This window comes from Juglans regia, chromosome 10 (genome assembly GCF_001411555.2).
Source record: "Juglans regia cultivar Chandler chromosome 10, Walnut 2.0, whole genome shotgun sequence".
NCBI classification, from domain to species: Eukaryota; Viridiplantae; Streptophyta; class Magnoliopsida; order Fagales; family Juglandaceae; genus Juglans; species Juglans regia.
In genome coordinates this window covers 5,605,166-5,623,010 of record NC_049910.1, presented here as the reverse complement: position 1 = coordinate 5,623,010, position 17,845 = coordinate 5,605,166, and the positions used below count along the sequence as shown (strand labels likewise).

The 17,845-nt window shown below is 36.2% G+C and overlaps 1 protein-coding gene, 2 long non-coding RNA genes and 1 pseudogene across 3 annotated transcripts; 2 read left to right on the top strand and 2 right to left on the bottom strand.

The window, feature by feature from the left end:
• The first annotated feature begins 250 nt into the window (after window positions 1–250).
• On the top strand, window positions 251–4,199 carry LOC108979152 (annotated as a pseudogene).
• An 821-nt stretch (window positions 4,200–5,020) lies between these two features.
• LOC108979155 lies at window positions 5,021–6,022 on the bottom strand. Its single transcript, XR_001994167.2, has 3 exons — window positions 5,823–6,022; window positions 5,602–5,669; window positions 5,021–5,428 (listed from the first exon to the last, which is right to left on the bottom strand). It is a non-coding gene; the product is annotated as an uncharacterized LOC108979155 (long non-coding RNA).
• A 2,786-nt stretch (window positions 6,023–8,808) lies between these two features.
• On the top strand, window positions 8,809–11,858 carry LOC108979160 (ATP-dependent Clp protease ATP-binding subunit CLPT1, chloroplastic). Its single transcript, XM_018949762.2, has 6 exons — window positions 8,809–9,196; window positions 9,310–9,345; window positions 9,425–9,534; window positions 10,033–10,212; window positions 11,237–11,364; window positions 11,441–11,858. The coding sequence occupies exons 1-6, from the start codon at window positions 8,946–8,948 to the stop codon at window positions 11,471–11,473; spliced, it is 738 nt and encodes a 245-aa protein (XP_018805307.1). The 5' UTR covers window positions 8,809–8,945; the 3' UTR covers window positions 11,474–11,858.
• Window positions 11,859–15,069: 3,211 nt separating this feature from the next.
• Window positions 15,070–17,345, bottom strand: LOC108979153. Its single transcript, XR_001994166.2, has 2 exons — window positions 16,780–17,345; window positions 15,070–15,525 (listed from the first exon to the last, which is right to left on the bottom strand). It is a non-coding gene; the product is annotated as an uncharacterized LOC108979153 (long non-coding RNA).
• Window positions 17,346–17,845: the final 500 nt, after the last annotated feature.

The following is a 17,845-nucleotide window of genomic DNA, read 5'->3' as shown; positions in this document are numbered from 1 at the left end:
TTTTTCTCTTTAACGATGCGATGAGATTTTGGAACGTAGAAAGATTTGAATTTCGAAAAATTATAGGCGATTTCGCGTAATGACGAATATAACCTGGCATCCCGGGTCATAAAAGGAAACCAAAAAGTCTACTTTCACCCGGAGTGGGGAACCCCCGCGTACCCGGGATTCCACGTATGCATCAGTGAAACGGTGCGTTTGCTCCCTTTTGATTTCTGGTTTCTGAAACTTGAAACCCACCCCACAGAACTCCTCGCATGGAACACAGCAAGCGTCCCAAGCAAGCGTCCCAAGCCAGCTCGAAGACGATTCTCGCGGGGAGGTATGATGGGTGGTCAACTTCTTCTGCTCATACAAGCTGCCCCACCGACGTGCAAGAAGACGAAACACGAAGGGAGGTACAGGTTGTTCTCATCTTCTTGTTTGCATGCCCTAAACCGAATCTCCCATTGGTAGTGTTTTTTCAGCCCAAGATTTCGATGTTCCCAAAATCACCGAATCGGTATGGGTTTGATTTCGAATTTCTGGAAACCCTAACCCTAATGGGAGATTTCGAAATTGTTTTAGATTCGAAATAGCACTTGATTTAGATTTGAAATTGCACCTGATTTAGATTCATGAACAATCTCGCTTTCTCCTGTACATTTATCAGGAACCATACACAACACGCAATCAACCCACACAACATCTCTCTCTGTTTTTTTTGGTTCTTGATTGTTCGTTTTCCTTTTGTTTCTTCTTCTCTTTTCAGTTTGAGTAGCAGTAGCAATGATTTCAAGTCTAAATTTTTGTTTTCTTTTGATATTGGACTCAGCCTAGGAAAAGATTCACACGGATATAGCAACATAAAAGATTCACTTGTAATAAGGTGACAAAACTGCACATCCACTCATCCAGTATAAATACAGTGAAGAAGAATTAACTAACTACTAAACATATTCGCTCTCGTTGGTTGTTTTCTACTCTTGTGTACTTGGGGTTGTGCCCCTCTGTGCTTTTAACAAGATTAGTTATAAAAAGAATTAACTAAATACTACACGATCCTTGAGGAAAATCACAATGCTGTTTTTGACTGGGCGGAAAAATCTTTACATCAGCCTACTGTTAGCGGCAGCCGCAACACACCTAACGTGTGGACCGGATTCACTAAATGCACTGGACCGGTTTCAGTTACACGCATGCTCGCAGGCTCCAGCCCTCACACGTAGATGAAATCTTCTCTCCTCTCATCCCTAATTCTTGTTCGAGAGTCTTCTCATTTCGCACCTCCTCCGTCGTCTTCGATCTCAGCGCAATCAAGCCAAGCAACAAACCACCGATCAGAGCCCTCCCCACCACACGTCAGGTCTTACGAGCAAATCAGTCCCCAAGCACCCTCAGTCCCTAAGTCATTCGACGCGAAGCCCTCAATCCCTCTAGAATTGTGTATCAATGTAAAAGAGCTGGGTTTGCCATGATTTTGTTTATGCGTTGAGTTTGCCTCCCTGCATTGAACTGCATAGACAAAGCAATTATCTTTACTACTGAAATCATTTGGGTCTTTTCTGCATATTGGAGTTTTACATATTGAAAGCGAAACACCAACCCTTGAATTTTATAAGATTTAGCATTCGACCATGTAAGATTTAGCTCACTTGATTAGCATTGTATTTTCTGTCCATGATTCTTCGAGGATATGCATCCTTCAATATTTCATCAGCTTTTACTTGATCTTGCTCCATTTTTTCTTAAAAGGAAAAAAGAAAAAACTTTCACAATAGATTTTTTAATCTTTCGTTTTGTTTCTTTGCACATCAGTAAAATTTGGGACGTGGGTAATCACTGAGCAATGGACGCAAAAGAGACTCTGAAAAACTTTAAAGTTGGGTCTCTGCCCAGCGTATAATGTACATTCCGGACTTCATCACCGAGGCGGAACAAACCATGCTCCTAAGTAATGGAGACAAACCATGCTCCTAAGTAATGGAGCAAACCATGCTCCTAAGTAATGTAAAAATCCCATCTTTATCTTACATTTGCCATGTTCTACATTCCCAACGCTTAGTTTCGGTTTGTTAGTTCACTATTGCATCTTGCTTCACCTAATGCTTCATAGGTTTATGGCGCCTCTATGTCAAAGTGGAAGTCTTTGAAGAATAGGAGGCTGCAAAACTGGGGTATGTTGGCATTTCATACATTAAAATCGTCTTATTTATTTCTTTCTTATTGATTGAGGTTTGTTATCTGGTCTATGCTCAGTGCCAGGTGGTGTTGTCCATGAAAAGGGTCTTCTGCCACAAGAACGTAAGTTGGAAAATACTATGATTTATTGCGTTTTCTTAGCCTGTATTGCATCAGACAATTATATTTTCTGTCTGAAATTCGAGTGTGGTGTGAAAAACTGTAGTGCATGGTGCACATTACAGAGGCTTCAGGCATGCGCAGGGTTGTTTGGACATTCCATAGGATTTGAGTTCTGTTCATCAAGTATAACTAGTAGCACTTGGAATATCTGTGTTTTATGCTTAAGAAGTGTCAATGCAAATGTGCGTCTTTCAAACTTGCTTTTCCAACCCTCTAGGGACATCAAAACAACCTGAAATATTCCATTTGGCCTGTGCGTTTAAAGTAATTGTAAAATTCCTTCTCCTGGTTTGAAGTATATGATGTTTCTCTGGCCACTTTGTTAGAAAGTAGTGAATTATATTAAGTAGTTATTTTTGCTTGATTGGTCCAAGTTTAGTTAACCAATTGTTACACGACTAACTCGGGAAAATGTAAAAGATTATGTTGGTAATTTATGGAACAGAAGAGTGGGAATCCTGCTGTTGTTTTGGAAAATATCGAATAATTTGCACATTTTGAGGTGAGTACATACAATTGAGGCAAGAAGAAATTATCGCCTATTAGATTTGTTTGTAGAAATGATAAAAGCTTGGGCACATGAAAGGAAACTATGTGCTGAGGTTTATGAATCATGATTTACCAGATTAGGAAAAAGTAGAATTTACATGAAGGAAATGATATGTGGATTTGTGTATGGCTTTCTTTGTTCTAAGAAACATACCATGGAATGCAGAAAAGAAAGAGAGGAAAAAAAAACTAGAAGCATAATTAGAAGCAGAAGCTTGATAAATTGTTATAGCGAGGACTGAAACATGATGCACATATCACTCTTCTTAATATTGGCTTTTCGTCTGTTGAAAACTATTGAAGCTCATCACTGATAAAGGTAGTGAGATGCAAAAATGACCCTCTCTCTCACTCTTTCTTGCAGTGCCGCCCTGGCTAACGAAGGTTACAGAAAAGATATATGAAGAATCAGGGCTGTTCCCCTCAGCGATTAATCATGCGCTTATCAATGAATACCTTCCTAACCAAGGCATTACGGTTGGCACAGAATCCCTATTAGTTCATTTATAGTATTCATTCAAAATTTATTTTCATCCTTGGTTCAATTATAATAATTTGTAGTCCTTCCGTCATAGTTTCTGTCCTATTGATGCCTCGCAGTTTACTGATATTCAAGGATGAGTCATATTCAGGTGAGTGTTTTTGGTTGCCTTTTGCCTGTGTCTATTTAGGGGCTTTTCCTAATTACTAAAACTTTGAAAATATTGTGCTAATGGTTCCAGATTACTTGCACGGAATAAAAGATAGTGAAGTACAACAATATACTGGGGTAAGATTATGATACGGGTGGATTTGACTCGGTCAAATTAGAAATGGCATGAGACAGACGTAACATTTTGCTTTCAAATGCAATTTATGATTCAACTTGAACTTATTTCTGAATGAACTGACATGTCCATTTTGGATTGTGTCCTAGCATTCTGCTTTCAGGCTGTAAATGAATTTGAAGCTCTGAAACATTCTATAGAAGATCAGCCACAATTAGGCGCCGAGGGAGGTGTTGAAATAATCAGAACTCAATCCTCGGACCATCCATAGAACTACCACCAGAATCTCATTGACATGTCGATTAGTATTGAAGGTTCACAAAAAATTGTTCAAATTTTAGGGAACTTTTTAAAAGCATCCGCCCATCTAATTCAAAGTGAAAGTGCAACCTAGATGTTTTCCTTCTGTAAGAGTTATATACGACCATCTGGTTTGGAAAGGTTGCAAGGCATTTCACGGAGTAAATTACAGTATGTATATTTTGATCTCATTGTTGACATTACGGCAGTGTTTGTGAAAGCCATTCTACAGTTACTATCTTGTCCCGTGTATAAAGCACTATAGTTTTGGTTATATTCTATTTTAACCGACTGCTTGGACATATGACTTCTAACAAATATGCTCGATCCACTATAGAAAAGAAAGAAAAACTGAAACAGTAAAAGAAAGGAAGAGCCGACAAAACTCTTTTCTTCTGAATACGTGTGAGATCCAGAGTAGGGGGTCATCCCGCCCCTCGCCTTTGCTAGGCCCTCTCTATGAAGGGCAGGATAGCGGGGGTGAGATCCTGCTGCCCACCCCTATTTTGGGCAGTTAGAAGAGATAAATATATGTTAATCCACAATATTTGATATTGGAATTTGTATTATCTAAGATATTTATGCTATATAGTCCGAGTGATATATATCTCTTTTTAAGAGTGACAAGTTATAAGAAATTGTCATCCAATTGTGTGATAGACTATGGAGAAACGCATGATTGACAAATCTTATTCATAAGTTTCATGAATCAAATCTTTGGTTGGAAATTAACTTCCATATTTAAGTTTTGTGCAATATGGTAGCCAAGAGTTATTTTTCTAAGTAGGTTTTACTTCTTTGTTTTAAAGATTCTTTCGGAGTATGTGTAGCCTATATTTAGCAATACTCATCTTTTTATCATTTATAAAAATAAAAAAAAATAAAAACCCATTAAATTAGCCTTATGTGCGTTTTTTTTTTTTCTTTTTGCCCTTTATATGTGACATTCTTTCCATCAATGTTTGGTCCAATTTCAAAAATGAAAATCTTGTGATAAAAAAGTCAAATTCTTATATTTTTCTAAATAAACTTTAAGATTTGTCAACATAATCTACCTATAATTTAATTAATTTTTAAAATAAAGAAAAGATCACGATAAACTCATCCATTTTTGTCAAGATGCGAGAGGGCCTTCACCTCCTCCAAGGAAGGGGCAACATTCAGCAAAGAGGGCGCTCGCTCCGTGTTTTTATAAAGAGAGGCCCTACAAACCAGACGCGGTGCATAAATAAGATTTACAACTTCCAATGAGAGGGTGACACGTATGTAGCCTAGCATAATTACAGAGCGATTATATCAAAATAAATATAGATCAACTCTATTTTCCTAGTCTGGTCTCTCTCTCTCCCTCTCTCTCTCTCCTGCAGGTCGAAACCCAAGTCCTTTGTGCCCCGCTCTCTCTCTTTCTTCCCCCTCTCTCTCTCTCTGTCTCTCTTCAAGCTGGAATTGAGACCCTTTTTCTTAACAATCTGCATGATTAGTTTTATCAAGTAACTTCCATCAATGACTAAACTTATCTTCAAGAATTTATTTGTAAAAAATGTTCAGTTTGTTGTAATAATGACCGACAAAGAGATATATAAGTTATGAAATACCCATTCTTCCATAGAAGAATATCCTCCCAAACAGGCATAAATCTCACCTTGCAAATACTCTAGTTGTTGACCGAGTTTTAGCATCTCATTCGACATGAGATCTCTCTTGACCTTTCTAATGATAAAACAAAAGGAGTTATATACATGGCACATTATTGTCGAAAAATTTTTTTGTTTGCATTTATCAAAGATGAAAAGAAACCAGAAAAAAAATAAGAAAGAATGAATGAAAGATAGAAAGAAAGAAGAGTCAATCCAAAAGACTTACAACATACTTATTTTGAATGTTGCGGGCACGATTTGAGATGAGAGAAAGGCGACGAAATAGGCTTACCAGAGGCTTCGCGACGACGAAATGGTTTCGAGCTTGAGGGGGGAGAGAGTTACAGGTTTGAGATGAGATAGAGAGGGCGATTGTGGAAAGTAAGAGAAGATATGAGAGAGAGAGAGGACGAAATGGTTCCAAGTTTTGTGCAATATGGTAGCCAAGTTAACTTTTTGCGATATAATTTGATTGTTTTGCCATGCTATCCAATTACGTGTTACAATCAAAATCACATAAGACTAAAAAAAATAAAATTTAAAAAAATAATATATACAAATTCAGGACGCTATACAATCCTTATAAAAAAAATTATGAAAAAATATGATTTTTTAAGAAGTGATTTAGATTTAGAGATGAATTGAGATAGGTTGAGATGATTTGTAAATAGTAAAATAAAAGTTAAATTATTTATTATATTTTTTGTGAAAATTTAGAAAAGTTATTTTGAAATTTAAAAAAGTTGAATTATTTATTATATTTTATGTACAAATTTAAAAAAATTATAACAATGAAATAAGATGAATTGAGATGGGTTACGAATGCTAAGGAAGCCTAAATAGGTTTCGTTATTACTTTTTTAAAATTCGCGTGGAGTATGCGCGGCTTATATTTAGTAATTCTCATCTTTAATCATTTATAAAGAAAACATTAAATTTGCCTCACGTGTGTATTTTTTTTACTCTCTATTCTAAGAGTTTTTATGTCGACGTTCTTTAACTTCTTTCCATTAATATTTGGTCCAATTTCAATAATGAAAATCTTGTGACAATAAAATTCAAATTCTTATATTTTTCTAAATAAACTTTAAGATTTGTAAACATAATCTAGCTATAATTTAATTAATTGTTATAATAAAGAAAAGATCACGACAAACTCATCCGCTTTCTCGAGATGCGAAGGCCTTCACCTTCTCTTAGGGAGGGGCATCATTCAGCAAGAAGGGTGCTTACCTCTGTGTTTTTATAAAGAGAGGCCCTCCAAACCAGATTTACACCTTTCAATGACAGGGTGAAACATATATAGCCTAGCATAATTACGGTAGGAGCGATTATATCAAAACAAATCCAAATCTAGATCAACTCTCTTTTCCTAAGTTCGATCTCTCTCTTAAAGGATTCACATATGGCATGACAATCGACTTCAATATGTTTCCTATGTTTATGGAAGACAAAATTAGCGACGATCTGAATAGCACTGGTATTATCAGCATGAAGATGAGTGGAATGAAGCTAAGGAAAATCAAGTTCACTCAATAACCCACGAAGCCATATAATCTCAGAGCATGCAGAAGACATAACAATATTCAGACTCAGTGGAGAACTTGAAAACTCTGTCTTGTTTCTAACTCTTCCAAGAAATGAGTGTATTACCTAAAAACATGCACAAACCAGTAACAGAGTGACGAGTATCTACACATCCGGCCCAATTAGCGTCACTATACCCCACCAACTATAAGAAAGATTCCTTAGGAAAGAACAACCCGTGTATAAAGGTGACATTCAGATATCGAATAATGCGGGAGATAGCAGCTAAGTGAATATGTCAAGGGGCCTACATAAATTGACTGATCTGCTGCATAACAAAATAAATGTCAGGACGAGTAATTGTCAAGTAGTTCAGACTCCCAACGAGTTGCCGATACAATGATGGATCTGATAGAAACTCGTATTCCTCTTGACGAAGCTTAAGATTTACCTTTAAGGAAGTAAGAACATAATTACCCGATTGGAGACCAGCTAATGAAATCACTTCTTGCGTGTATTTGATCTGGTGTAACAATGTACCAGTCGAAGTAATCTGCATCTCAAGGCCAAGAAAGTATTACTGGAGACCGAGATATTTCATGTGAAAATAAGTATTGAGATGTTGTTGTAATTGCTTAATTAACTCAGTATCAAAGCTAGTAATCACAATGTCGTCAACATATACTATAAGCAATATAATTTCTACAGAAGTCTTGCGAAAAAATAGAGCTGAATTAAACTGACTTTGGGTAAAGTGAGAAGTAAGCAGAGTAGAGCGAAATTTATCAAACTATGCACGCGAAGCCTGTTTCAGTCCATACAAGGATCGGCATAGCCGACAAACCTTTGAGGAAGGTGTAGCAAACATGCTGGGAGGTGGAGACATGTAGAAAAAACATTATTCACGTCCATCTACAGGAGAAACCACCCCTGTGACGCAACAAGTGCCAAGATAATCCGTACAGTAGTCATTTTGGCAACATGTGCAAATGTCTCTTTATAATCAATACCATACTCCTGACGGTTCCCAAGAGCCATAAGATGGACCTTATATCTGTCCAGTGAGCTATCTGACCAAAACTTGATTGTGTACACCCATTTACAACCAATATGTTTGACACCAGAGGGACAAGTCACGAGATCTCAAGTGAAGTGTGACTTGTCTTGAAGAGTTTTGATTTCTTATTGCATGGCTTGTTGCCAACATGCTTTGGGATCGGTTCCGGCCGGTTTGCACATTACAAGAATCGGTCCCAGATCGGACCGGTTCAAAACCAATCCAAGCAGTCCGGTCAGGACCGACTTTCCGATTTAAATTTACACCCCTAGCTAGGCGTGTAATCTTTGGGTGTATGCTAGTGAAAATATTTTTTTTTTCATTTTTTAAACATTTTTAACCATTAAAAAAAATTAAAAGGTTATACAATTTTATTAATAGTCACTTCTACGATCATTAAATCAAAAAAATTAATATACTTGAACAGTAAAGCCTCATTTGTTTTCAAAAATCATTTCAATTAATATAATAACATCTGATTATTATAATTTTTCTAAACTTTCAAATAAATATAATAAATAATTTAATTTTTTTAGATATTAAAATAAAATAATATTAAAAAATAATATTTTAATTTTATAATATTTTTATTAAAATTTCATATCAGCTCGAGAGTAGAAACCAGGCCTGAGGAGATGCGCAGCATTTTCCAAACAAATAAAACAATCCCAATAGTCAAAGGATAATTGATAATCAAATCCCAATCTCCTCTGAAACAAACGGCCTTCCAATCCGCTAGGGTTTTGGCATCGGGTGGCAAGCAGAATGGCTTCCCACACGCTCTCAGGGCTCCCAATAATCTCATACTGCAACTCGCAATCCTGCCACAGAAATGCTCCCGATACCGATTCTTCTTCTTCTTCTTCTTCTTCCACCCTTCTCTGGCGTCCCAAACATGAGAATTTAACGACCCCTTTCACTGGAAGGAAGCTCTCGATTCGGTCCTCGAGTTCGCAACGTTTCGTTTCGAAGCATCGCCCGGCCATCGCCACGGTGCTCCTTAGTCTCCCTACTCTGTATGTTCGAATGCCCTGAATATGTATATAAATTTATGTATGTTTAGATGTATTGCATATAGACCTTGTGGGAGTGATACGTGGAACTGATTTGTTTGCCTGTTTTTTTCCAGGAAACCAGAAAGGGCGTCTTCTGATAAAACGCCAAAGTGAGTGAGCTTCAAATTTGTATTTGCGTGCGTGTCTGTAGTTTGTGATTTAACGGTTTGGGCTTCGGCCAATGATTAGATGGTCTGCGAGGGCTATAAAGTCGTTTGCTATGGGGAAACTGGAGGCAAGAAAGCTCAAGTATCCGAGTACTGGGACGGAAGCGCTTCTAATGGGGATTTTGGTCGAGGGTTAGTGATTTTGGCCTATTCTTAAGGTTGTTTTCAGTTTTTATTTTGCTTTCAAGCTATGATACTAGCTGGCTTCGGGATTGAGGTCAGAGGATGAGTTTCTTCGCTAAATGTCGAATTGTAGCCATAGTTGAGGGAAAACTTAGTTTTATAATCTGCATTCATGAAAGATAAATGAGTAGTTTCAGGAGTGCCATACTCAAGTTTGATTTGTTTAACTCGAAGAACACTTAGCTGGGTCTGAGTTTAGCATTGAAAAGGTTGACCGAGGTTGGCTAGTGGCTGTGGAGAGTTCTGATTTTAGCTCTGTACTAACTACATAGTCAAAGGGGCTGAAGCTAGAGGTTGAGCTTGAATTAAAATCCAGGGATTACTTTCATTTATAAACTTTCCTGGTGCCTCTATCATTGGCTAGCGTATGCTTTACTGAACTAGAAATGTTCTTTGATGATCGTTACCTGGCTCTTGTTTTCTAATTTTTTTATAATCTTCTCACAGGAACAAGTATAGCTGCAAAGTTTTTGAGGGCTAATGGAATTACACTTTTTAAGGTGCGAGAAGAAACAGTAAAGTTACTAGGAAAATCTGATATGTACTATTTCAGCCCTGAGCATCCTCCACTGACTGAACCAGCTCAGAGAGCCCTTGATTGGGCTGTTGATGAGAAATTGAAGTCAGGTAGTCCTGGGATTCTCTTTTATTGCTGGGATAGACTGGATATCATGATCATATAGTATTAAATTTTTCTGATAATATGAGTTTGAACATATCTTACAATTTTTTACGATCTTTTTTCTTTTAGAACAGATAATGTTCGATGATGGCTTGCTTATTTCAAGATTTTATTTCAAGTATAGTTTACATATTTCAAGAATTGTCAAAAATGTCATTCATTTTTTGGTGTTCTTTAATCAAGCTTGCTATGATCACAGTAGAGAGTCAAGGTGTACATTATGGACTTAATTCGTGTTTTACCAAGACTATTGCTTGCCATCTAATTTTGTTGGAATCATCAATTTTCTATATCAACTAAGCTGTAACCAGGTAAGGTTAAGGGATTAATTCTTTGAGGGACTACTGCCCAAGGGCCATTGGTAAGGTTGAGGGATTATAAAACCTAAGAGTTTATAGTCAAGTAATTGCAGAAAATATTGTCATATGTGATATTCAGGCCAATTATTTTTTTGTTCAAATATCCAAACTATCCATCCCAACAACAACAAAGTTACCTATAAAAAGGACGAAGAAAAAAAGCATACTTGTACATAGGGTTTGTTGCAAGAATCCTTTAGCCAAACCACTCCTTTTAGGACCGTATACTGCACAATAGCCACTACACCTTTCCTAATTGCAGTGGCCCATTAAACCTTGTTTTACTGACTCATTAACACTGCATTTTTGTGGCACGCTTTAATTTTCTTCGAAAGTGCTTGATTGCAAGAATCCTTTTTGCCAACCCACTCCATCTGGGGCCATATACTTAGTCACATATGTCGAGAGTTTTTAAATAACAGGTCTTTATATGTTCACATTATGAGGCATATAAATGGCTCGTTTAATCTATCCTGCGTGGCATAGAAGTTACAGTTGTAATGCACACATACTATATCAAACACCAAACCTCTGTACTATGGAGCACACCTTGAGATCTGTATCTTGCTGCCCGTGACAATTGTGTTTCTTTCTTTAACGGTGAATGCAGGAGAAGATGGCGAGATAACAACTTCATATCTGCTCCTTGGAATTTGGTCCGAAAAAGATTCAGCAGGTCACAAGATCATGGCCTCTCTTGGTTTTGATGACGAGAAAGCCAAAGAGCTTGCCAAAAATGTAAGTGCAGTAAAACTTTGGTGATGAGCTGCTAGCCTTCTTCGTACGACTATTAATGAAATTTTTGTTCATGCAGATCAATGAGGATTTTGTTTTGAGCCATAAGTAGAGGGATGTTTAAAGGTTTTCTTTCCGAGTGCTACTTGCTTGTTGCTTGGACCTTTCATACATCTCCTGAAGACATTGCTTCCAGGCGGAGTTTGTTATGGAGGAAGTTGTTCCGGTGATGGATTTTTTTATTATACCCAATGTTTTTCTGAACTTACCCGAAGGTGGTTAAAACTTAACATTTGCAAATTTTCAAACAAGGAATTTTGTAGAATCCAAAATCTTGGGCTGGTTAACTTTTAAGTGATAGATGTTTTCCTTGACGTTTAATTTTTCTCCCCATCTCTGTCTCAATGGCATAATCTTCACCGATGTTCCAATATCTGTTGTAACGAAATTTCTCTTTCGGATGGCAAAACATTCATAGAACCTTTGAAATGGTCTTACATTCTTCTGTATTGATTTTTTTTTTTTTTTTCACTCTGTTGTTGCGTTCGCTGAAACCACTCTCAGTTTGCGCATAGCCAGAGTTGCATAAGAAGACTAGTATAATTGGCCGCACACGTCTCAATTTGCAAATTCTTCGGTCAATTTGACCAACATTCTAGTCGTTTTTTTGCACTTTATAAAGAAACAATTAGGCCAATAGTATGATGATATTTGAGAACTACTACACAACCACTCACTATTCACGCAACTTCCGCACTCCAGCCTATGTGGCATTTAAAAAAAAAAAAACATGTGGGATATTGTTTATTTGGTCTAGAACATTCACTTGAATTCCAAACCCCCCCTCCCCCTCGGCGTTCTTCTTCGCTTCTTTAGAAAAGAGAGAAAATACTACTAACGAAAGCAAAACTCGAAAAACCCAGGATCTTACAACTACGAACGAAAGCAAATCAGTGGGAGAAAAATTAGCCAGCTCCCGTTGGATTGGGACGTGCAGATTTAAACGTGGATTCAAAGAGAGGTTAGCCATTCATGTTCTTTTGTAAAGAAAAATGGTGAGAGACGGAGATGTCACTGTGTTTTGGCCTTTTGGATTCTTTTTGTAGAAAACAAATTCGTGAGTAGGGAGTTTTGTGTCGTCAAGGAACATTTGGATATTTTCCGCTACAGGTTCACCATTTCCATACGGCTTTTCCAGCTTCACCATTGCTACATGGCTTCAGTCCTTCGTTGGTATTGTAGCTACCGAGACCCACCGTATGTCGTCTTATAAGGGTAAGAAATTAAAGAAAAGGGTTTTTATTTTTCTATTTTCGTTTCATCTCTCAATTTCTAGTATTACTCATATTGTGTGTTTATGGATCTGCGATTTGATGTTTGTTTGATTTGTGTTTTGTGGGGTTTTTGGGTTGTTGATGTTGTATGTATGCCATTGATTTTTTTGGTTGTTGATAACATCTGCAATGAGCGAGATTTATTGGCTGGGACTGGTTGGAAGGGGAAAACATAGAGGAAATATACCAAAAAGAGTTTCACAGGCTTGATATACAACATGGTTTAAGGTTCATAAGCATGGTCTCAAATTCTTGAAGAACTAAACAGAACCATACATCCAAGATAGCAAAAAGATCTAGAAGTGGCTTGACCCTACTGTTTTCATAACTATTTAGAGGTATGGTGACATTGCAACTCTTTCCTATATTCATAAATGAAAAACTAGTTTATAAATCAGAAAAACTATAGGCGAGTATGTAAGACAAGATGACTTAAAATCACATCATCAAAGAAATAATTCTTTAAAGGTACACAAACCAAAGCAATAATAAATCAGGGTAGAAAAAATGGTGTTATTCTCACCAAACCAATTGCAGATCCATTTCTTGGGCCCTTTGTATCATCTTCATTCTCCAAATTGGAGGTTGCTCTCTTGGGAATGGAGAGCATCTTGCTTTTGCAAATGGCAAATATCTTAGAAATGATGGAAGCAGCTTTTGCAAATGGCAAGTTGTGAATTACTTGCATATTAATTACAACTAAAGTACTTCATTCTCATGATTATTGATTGTTCAACTAAGATTAATTCTAATTTCATCAGAATCCTAAACCCAAAAAATTTCATTGTCCTGATGAAATATGAAGCTTAATCTTCAATGATGATTCTTTTACCTTTTTGTACCCATTTCTTTCTTTTATTGGGCATACAATAATTTGTGATCATGACCATCACTATCAAACTTGAATCCAATGCATCATGGAGAGAAGAGAGAACTCCCTTATGTAAATCAAGAACATGTCCTTCCAGTAATGGAGAGAATGCAGCACCAAATAATTTGGCCCCCAGAAAAATCAAATCACAATACAAAAAGGGATCATCTCACTTTAGATTTGTGCTTTGTTCCCTTAAGGGGGCCTATTATATTTATTTATTGTAGTATTTGCTTCTTTTTTTCTTGCGAATCTTCAGCACTCTTTTTTGTCTGTGTGGTTAGCAGGTTCTTTTTCTTACTGCTTTGACATCATATATAAGCTTTGTTTTTAGTAAACAATCACTATAGAACTTAAAAACTCATCGCTTTTCCTCTTATTGTATTAGACCCCAAGCCTTAAAGGTTATAAACAAACGCTTCTCCTTTTTCTTTTATGTTTTGGTATAATTGTGCACTTTCCAGAAAATTGGGCTCCTTTAAACAGATACTCTGTTAAGTTCTTTCAATTTTTTTTTTCTTTTAAAACTTAGCACTTTTTCTCTTATTTCATTTTCTACTTTGATATATAGAACAGACAAAAAAAGATATGTCTTAAGCACTATTGACAAAAGGCCAATGTGTCTGCAAGATGTCAAATATGGTGTTGATTTTAAGTAGATAAACTACCAACTAAATTGTGCAGTAGAAACAGTGCCAAATGCTTCCTCAATGGCCCATTTGTGTTATTTTCTTGTCAAATATGGTGTTGTCTGATATTGAAAGAGAGTAGATGTTTCGGGTTGAATATTACTTTGATACGTGGAGACAATTTAACATTTATCTAGTCATAAGAATTGTTTGTTTTTAACATGCTGATGGGAAAATCTAGACATGTTAGTAAAGAGTCAGTCAAAGGGTCATTATTTAATATTTGTGAAAGATTATTATATATGTGTAGGAATTTGTACGTGTTTCTGTTTGCAATTACCATCTTCTTTATCATCTTGCAGAAGCGAATGGGTGCTTTTTTGATCCTGATCAACTCTCTAGAATGTGTCTAAGTTTTGGCTTTATTTTGGAGGTTATGGTAGAGCCTACAAAGTGAGCCAGATTGTGCCACTGGTCATTACCCAGATTGTTATGCATTAGAAGTTGAAAGGAATGTTCAACATGAAAATGACACTAGAAGTTGAAAGGAGAATGATTTTTGTGAAGAAATTTGTATTTCCTGTTGAGAATTTTAAACTTTCCATAGATACAACCTAGTTAAGAAATTTGTAAATAAATTTGTATATGAAGTTGAGAATATGTTGTACTGATTATGCATCTTTGGTACCGACAACTGTAATCTATTATTGTATCAATACCATTGATATCAAATAGCTAGTACACTCCCCAGTCTCAATAATTATCTATACATCTCATGAAAACCAATTCCATAAAAAGTTGATTATAACTTTTAGATCAGCATACAGGAAAAAAAAAAATGTTAGCATTTCCATGCCACATTTCAACTCCAAAATTCATGCCAACTCCAAAATTTACTTCAAAAATAATGTCAACTACAATGCAGAAAAGTGAACTTAATATCCATAATAAGCTGTCATAATTATATTCTTAGAGAATATATCATACACATTAGGATCCAATCAGTCTATTTACATTTAAAACTAACATGATGCATCTACATTCAGAACCGACCAAAAACTATTACAAGAGATACAATCCAATATAGACACAACAATATACGTGCATTCCTATTCTCTGCTATCCTTCTTCGAAGTTCGTCCTCTTGTTTGTGAAGCTTATTCTCTCTCTATTAGTTTGTTCATTTTTTTTTTTTTTTGTTGAGCTTCATACTCACGCAACAATAAAGCATCCTCCCTCTTCTGAAGGTCATTCTCTCTTGTCAAAATTGTTTTGGTAGTATTGATTGAAGTATATCTGCCCAAATGAAGAATTGAAATCTTGTTTTTCCCTGCATACAATTCAAGAATTTCAAGGTTCAAATTAATAAGAGGAGAAAATGACAACAACAAATTAGTAATATTTTCTATAAAGTGAAAAAGTCTTACAATGGCTCAAGGAACTGTGACTTTGAAACATTCAGAAGGCAAAGGTGAGCATATAATTTTGGTGTCATGGAAGTTCAGGGTAAAAAGTGATAAATGCATACCGTTCAAGAGAATTTTCAACCATTACTCATTCCCCTCAGTTTTTTAAAGTCCAGTAAGATAGTTGTCTAGAACTAACAGGGTTTCTCCTTTGAGATGTAATAAAATAGAGCAACCTATACAAAGTTTATTTAATTCTCTTCCTCCATTTTCTCATATGTTGTTAAAACTAACATGGAGATTTCATAAGTTTTCAAGGAAAAAAAAAAAAAAGACAAATCAGAACTCCTAGGTTTTCAATTTTTTTTTAAATTCCTCCTATTCCCTGGAAACAAAACACATTGCTAAAAACACTTACAAGAAAAAGGGTGAGCAAAAAAGGAGACAGACCAGAGTCGGAATAAGTTTCAGTCTTTAATAAATTTCTTTTTAGTAATTTAATGATTCTTATTTTCCAAGAACAACACATAGCAAAAGGAAACAACAGATTTAAATCTCCCATTCCATTTCTTTCCTTTCCTACTCTGTTTCCCAATCTCTATTAACCAAACAAACTGCTAAAGATATGTACTAGCTTGATGTGATTACAAAAAGCGTTGAATGCATAAATAGCAAAGAATTCCAATTACCAATAATTTTTTTCAACATCAACAGATTATTTGTTCAAGAAAGTGAACAAAAAAAGCTTTAGAATGGAAACTAATGGACTCACAAACAGAGCAGTGGATACAACAAAATAAAAATGTCTTGATAAAAGTTCGAATATTGCATTGCTGACACATAGATTGAGAGAAATGTTTTTCAAAGGTAAGATATGGATGTTGTTAATGATTAAAATGGATGATACATTAGTATGCAGGACATATACATAGAATCTGTTAAAGTATGAAAAAGGAAATGGGGCTAAGAAATCCTGAAAGCTAGAACTAGAGATGGTAACATCTTGTTATGCAACTGCCTAAAGCGTTAAGAATGAAAAACTTGAGAGTCGAAAAAAGAGATTTTCTGCATTGTTTGTTATTACCATTATTTCAACCCATTTCAAGCTAATACCATTAGACATGCAACTGAAAATGATCGAAAAGAAACGACAAGGAAGAGAATCATAGATTGCTTACTTGAAGATTTGGTAGTGATAGAGCGATGTAAGAGAAAGCTCCCCCCTCTCTCTCTCTCTCTCTCTCAAAAGACTATGCTTCTCTAGGAAGAAAAGTTAGGACTAGTAGGGCCTATTTGAAGAGCCGTTTGGAAGGTAGAGATTTAAAAAAAATTGGAAAAAAAAAACGTACATTTGAGGACGATTTCTTCTACTGAAGGGGGTGAGGGAGATGGGTCTTCAAAGGTTTTGCTGAATTTTTCTAGGATTCGGGATTGAAGGAGGTGAAGGCGTCAGGGTGAGAGAGAAGGGGTGAGAGAAAAGAGTTTGAGGTAATGGAGAGGAACAAGAGGGAGATCAGTTCTGCTTCGAGTGAGAGGTTCGAGAGGGAGAGTACTGCGTCGAGTGAGAGGTTGTTGAATTTTTCTAGGGTTTGGGATTGAAGGGGGTGAGGGCGTCAGGGTGAGAGAGAAGAGTCAAGATAATGGAGAGGGAGAAGATGGAGAGTTCTGCTTCGAGTGAGAGGTTCGAGAGGGAGAATACGAGAGTACTGCGTCGAGTGAGAGGTCTGAGGGAGAAGAGGGAGAATGAAGGAGCTCGGGAGGGATGAATGATAAACCGTGACTTGGCAACGAACCGGGTTCGCCACGTCAGGAGTGTGGCGTGTGGTTAGGGAACCGGAGGTTGGGTAGATTAATTCGGCCCTTTATAAAGAAACAATTAGGCCAATAGTATGATGATATTTAACAGAAAATATTGGCCCTTAAAAAAAAGGGTTAAAGAGAAAAAAATATAAAATCCTGAGTCTTGAATTTAACTTGGGCTATATTTAGATAGTGAAAATATTTTATCTCATTTTATCATTATAATTTTTTTAAATTTTTATATAAAATATAATAAATAATTTAGTAATTTTTAAATAAGATTAATATTAAAAAATAATATTTTATTTAATTTTCATTTTTTTTTTGATAATTACTGTTAAAACGACACAGAACTGTCTTCTGCTCTGTCCAATCATTAAACACGGGTCCATCCCCTCGGCCCCAACTCTCCAAGGGGATAAAAAAAAGAAAGAATTTATCCTC

Bases quoted from the DNA above. Each gene is read 5' to 3' on its own strand.
- LOC108979160 (XM_018949762.2), top strand. From the start codon at position 8,946: ATGGCTTCCCACACGCTCTCAGGGCTCCCAATAATCTCATACTGCAAC. The intron at 9,346-9,424 runs GTGAGTGAGCTT...GCCAATGATTAG, and splicing joins TCTTCTGATAAAACGCCAAA to ATGGTCTGCGAGGGCTATAA. The intron at 9,535-10,032 runs GTTAGTGATTTT...ATCTTCTCACAG, and splicing joins AATGGGGATTTTGGTCGAGG to GAACAAGTATAGCTGCAAAG.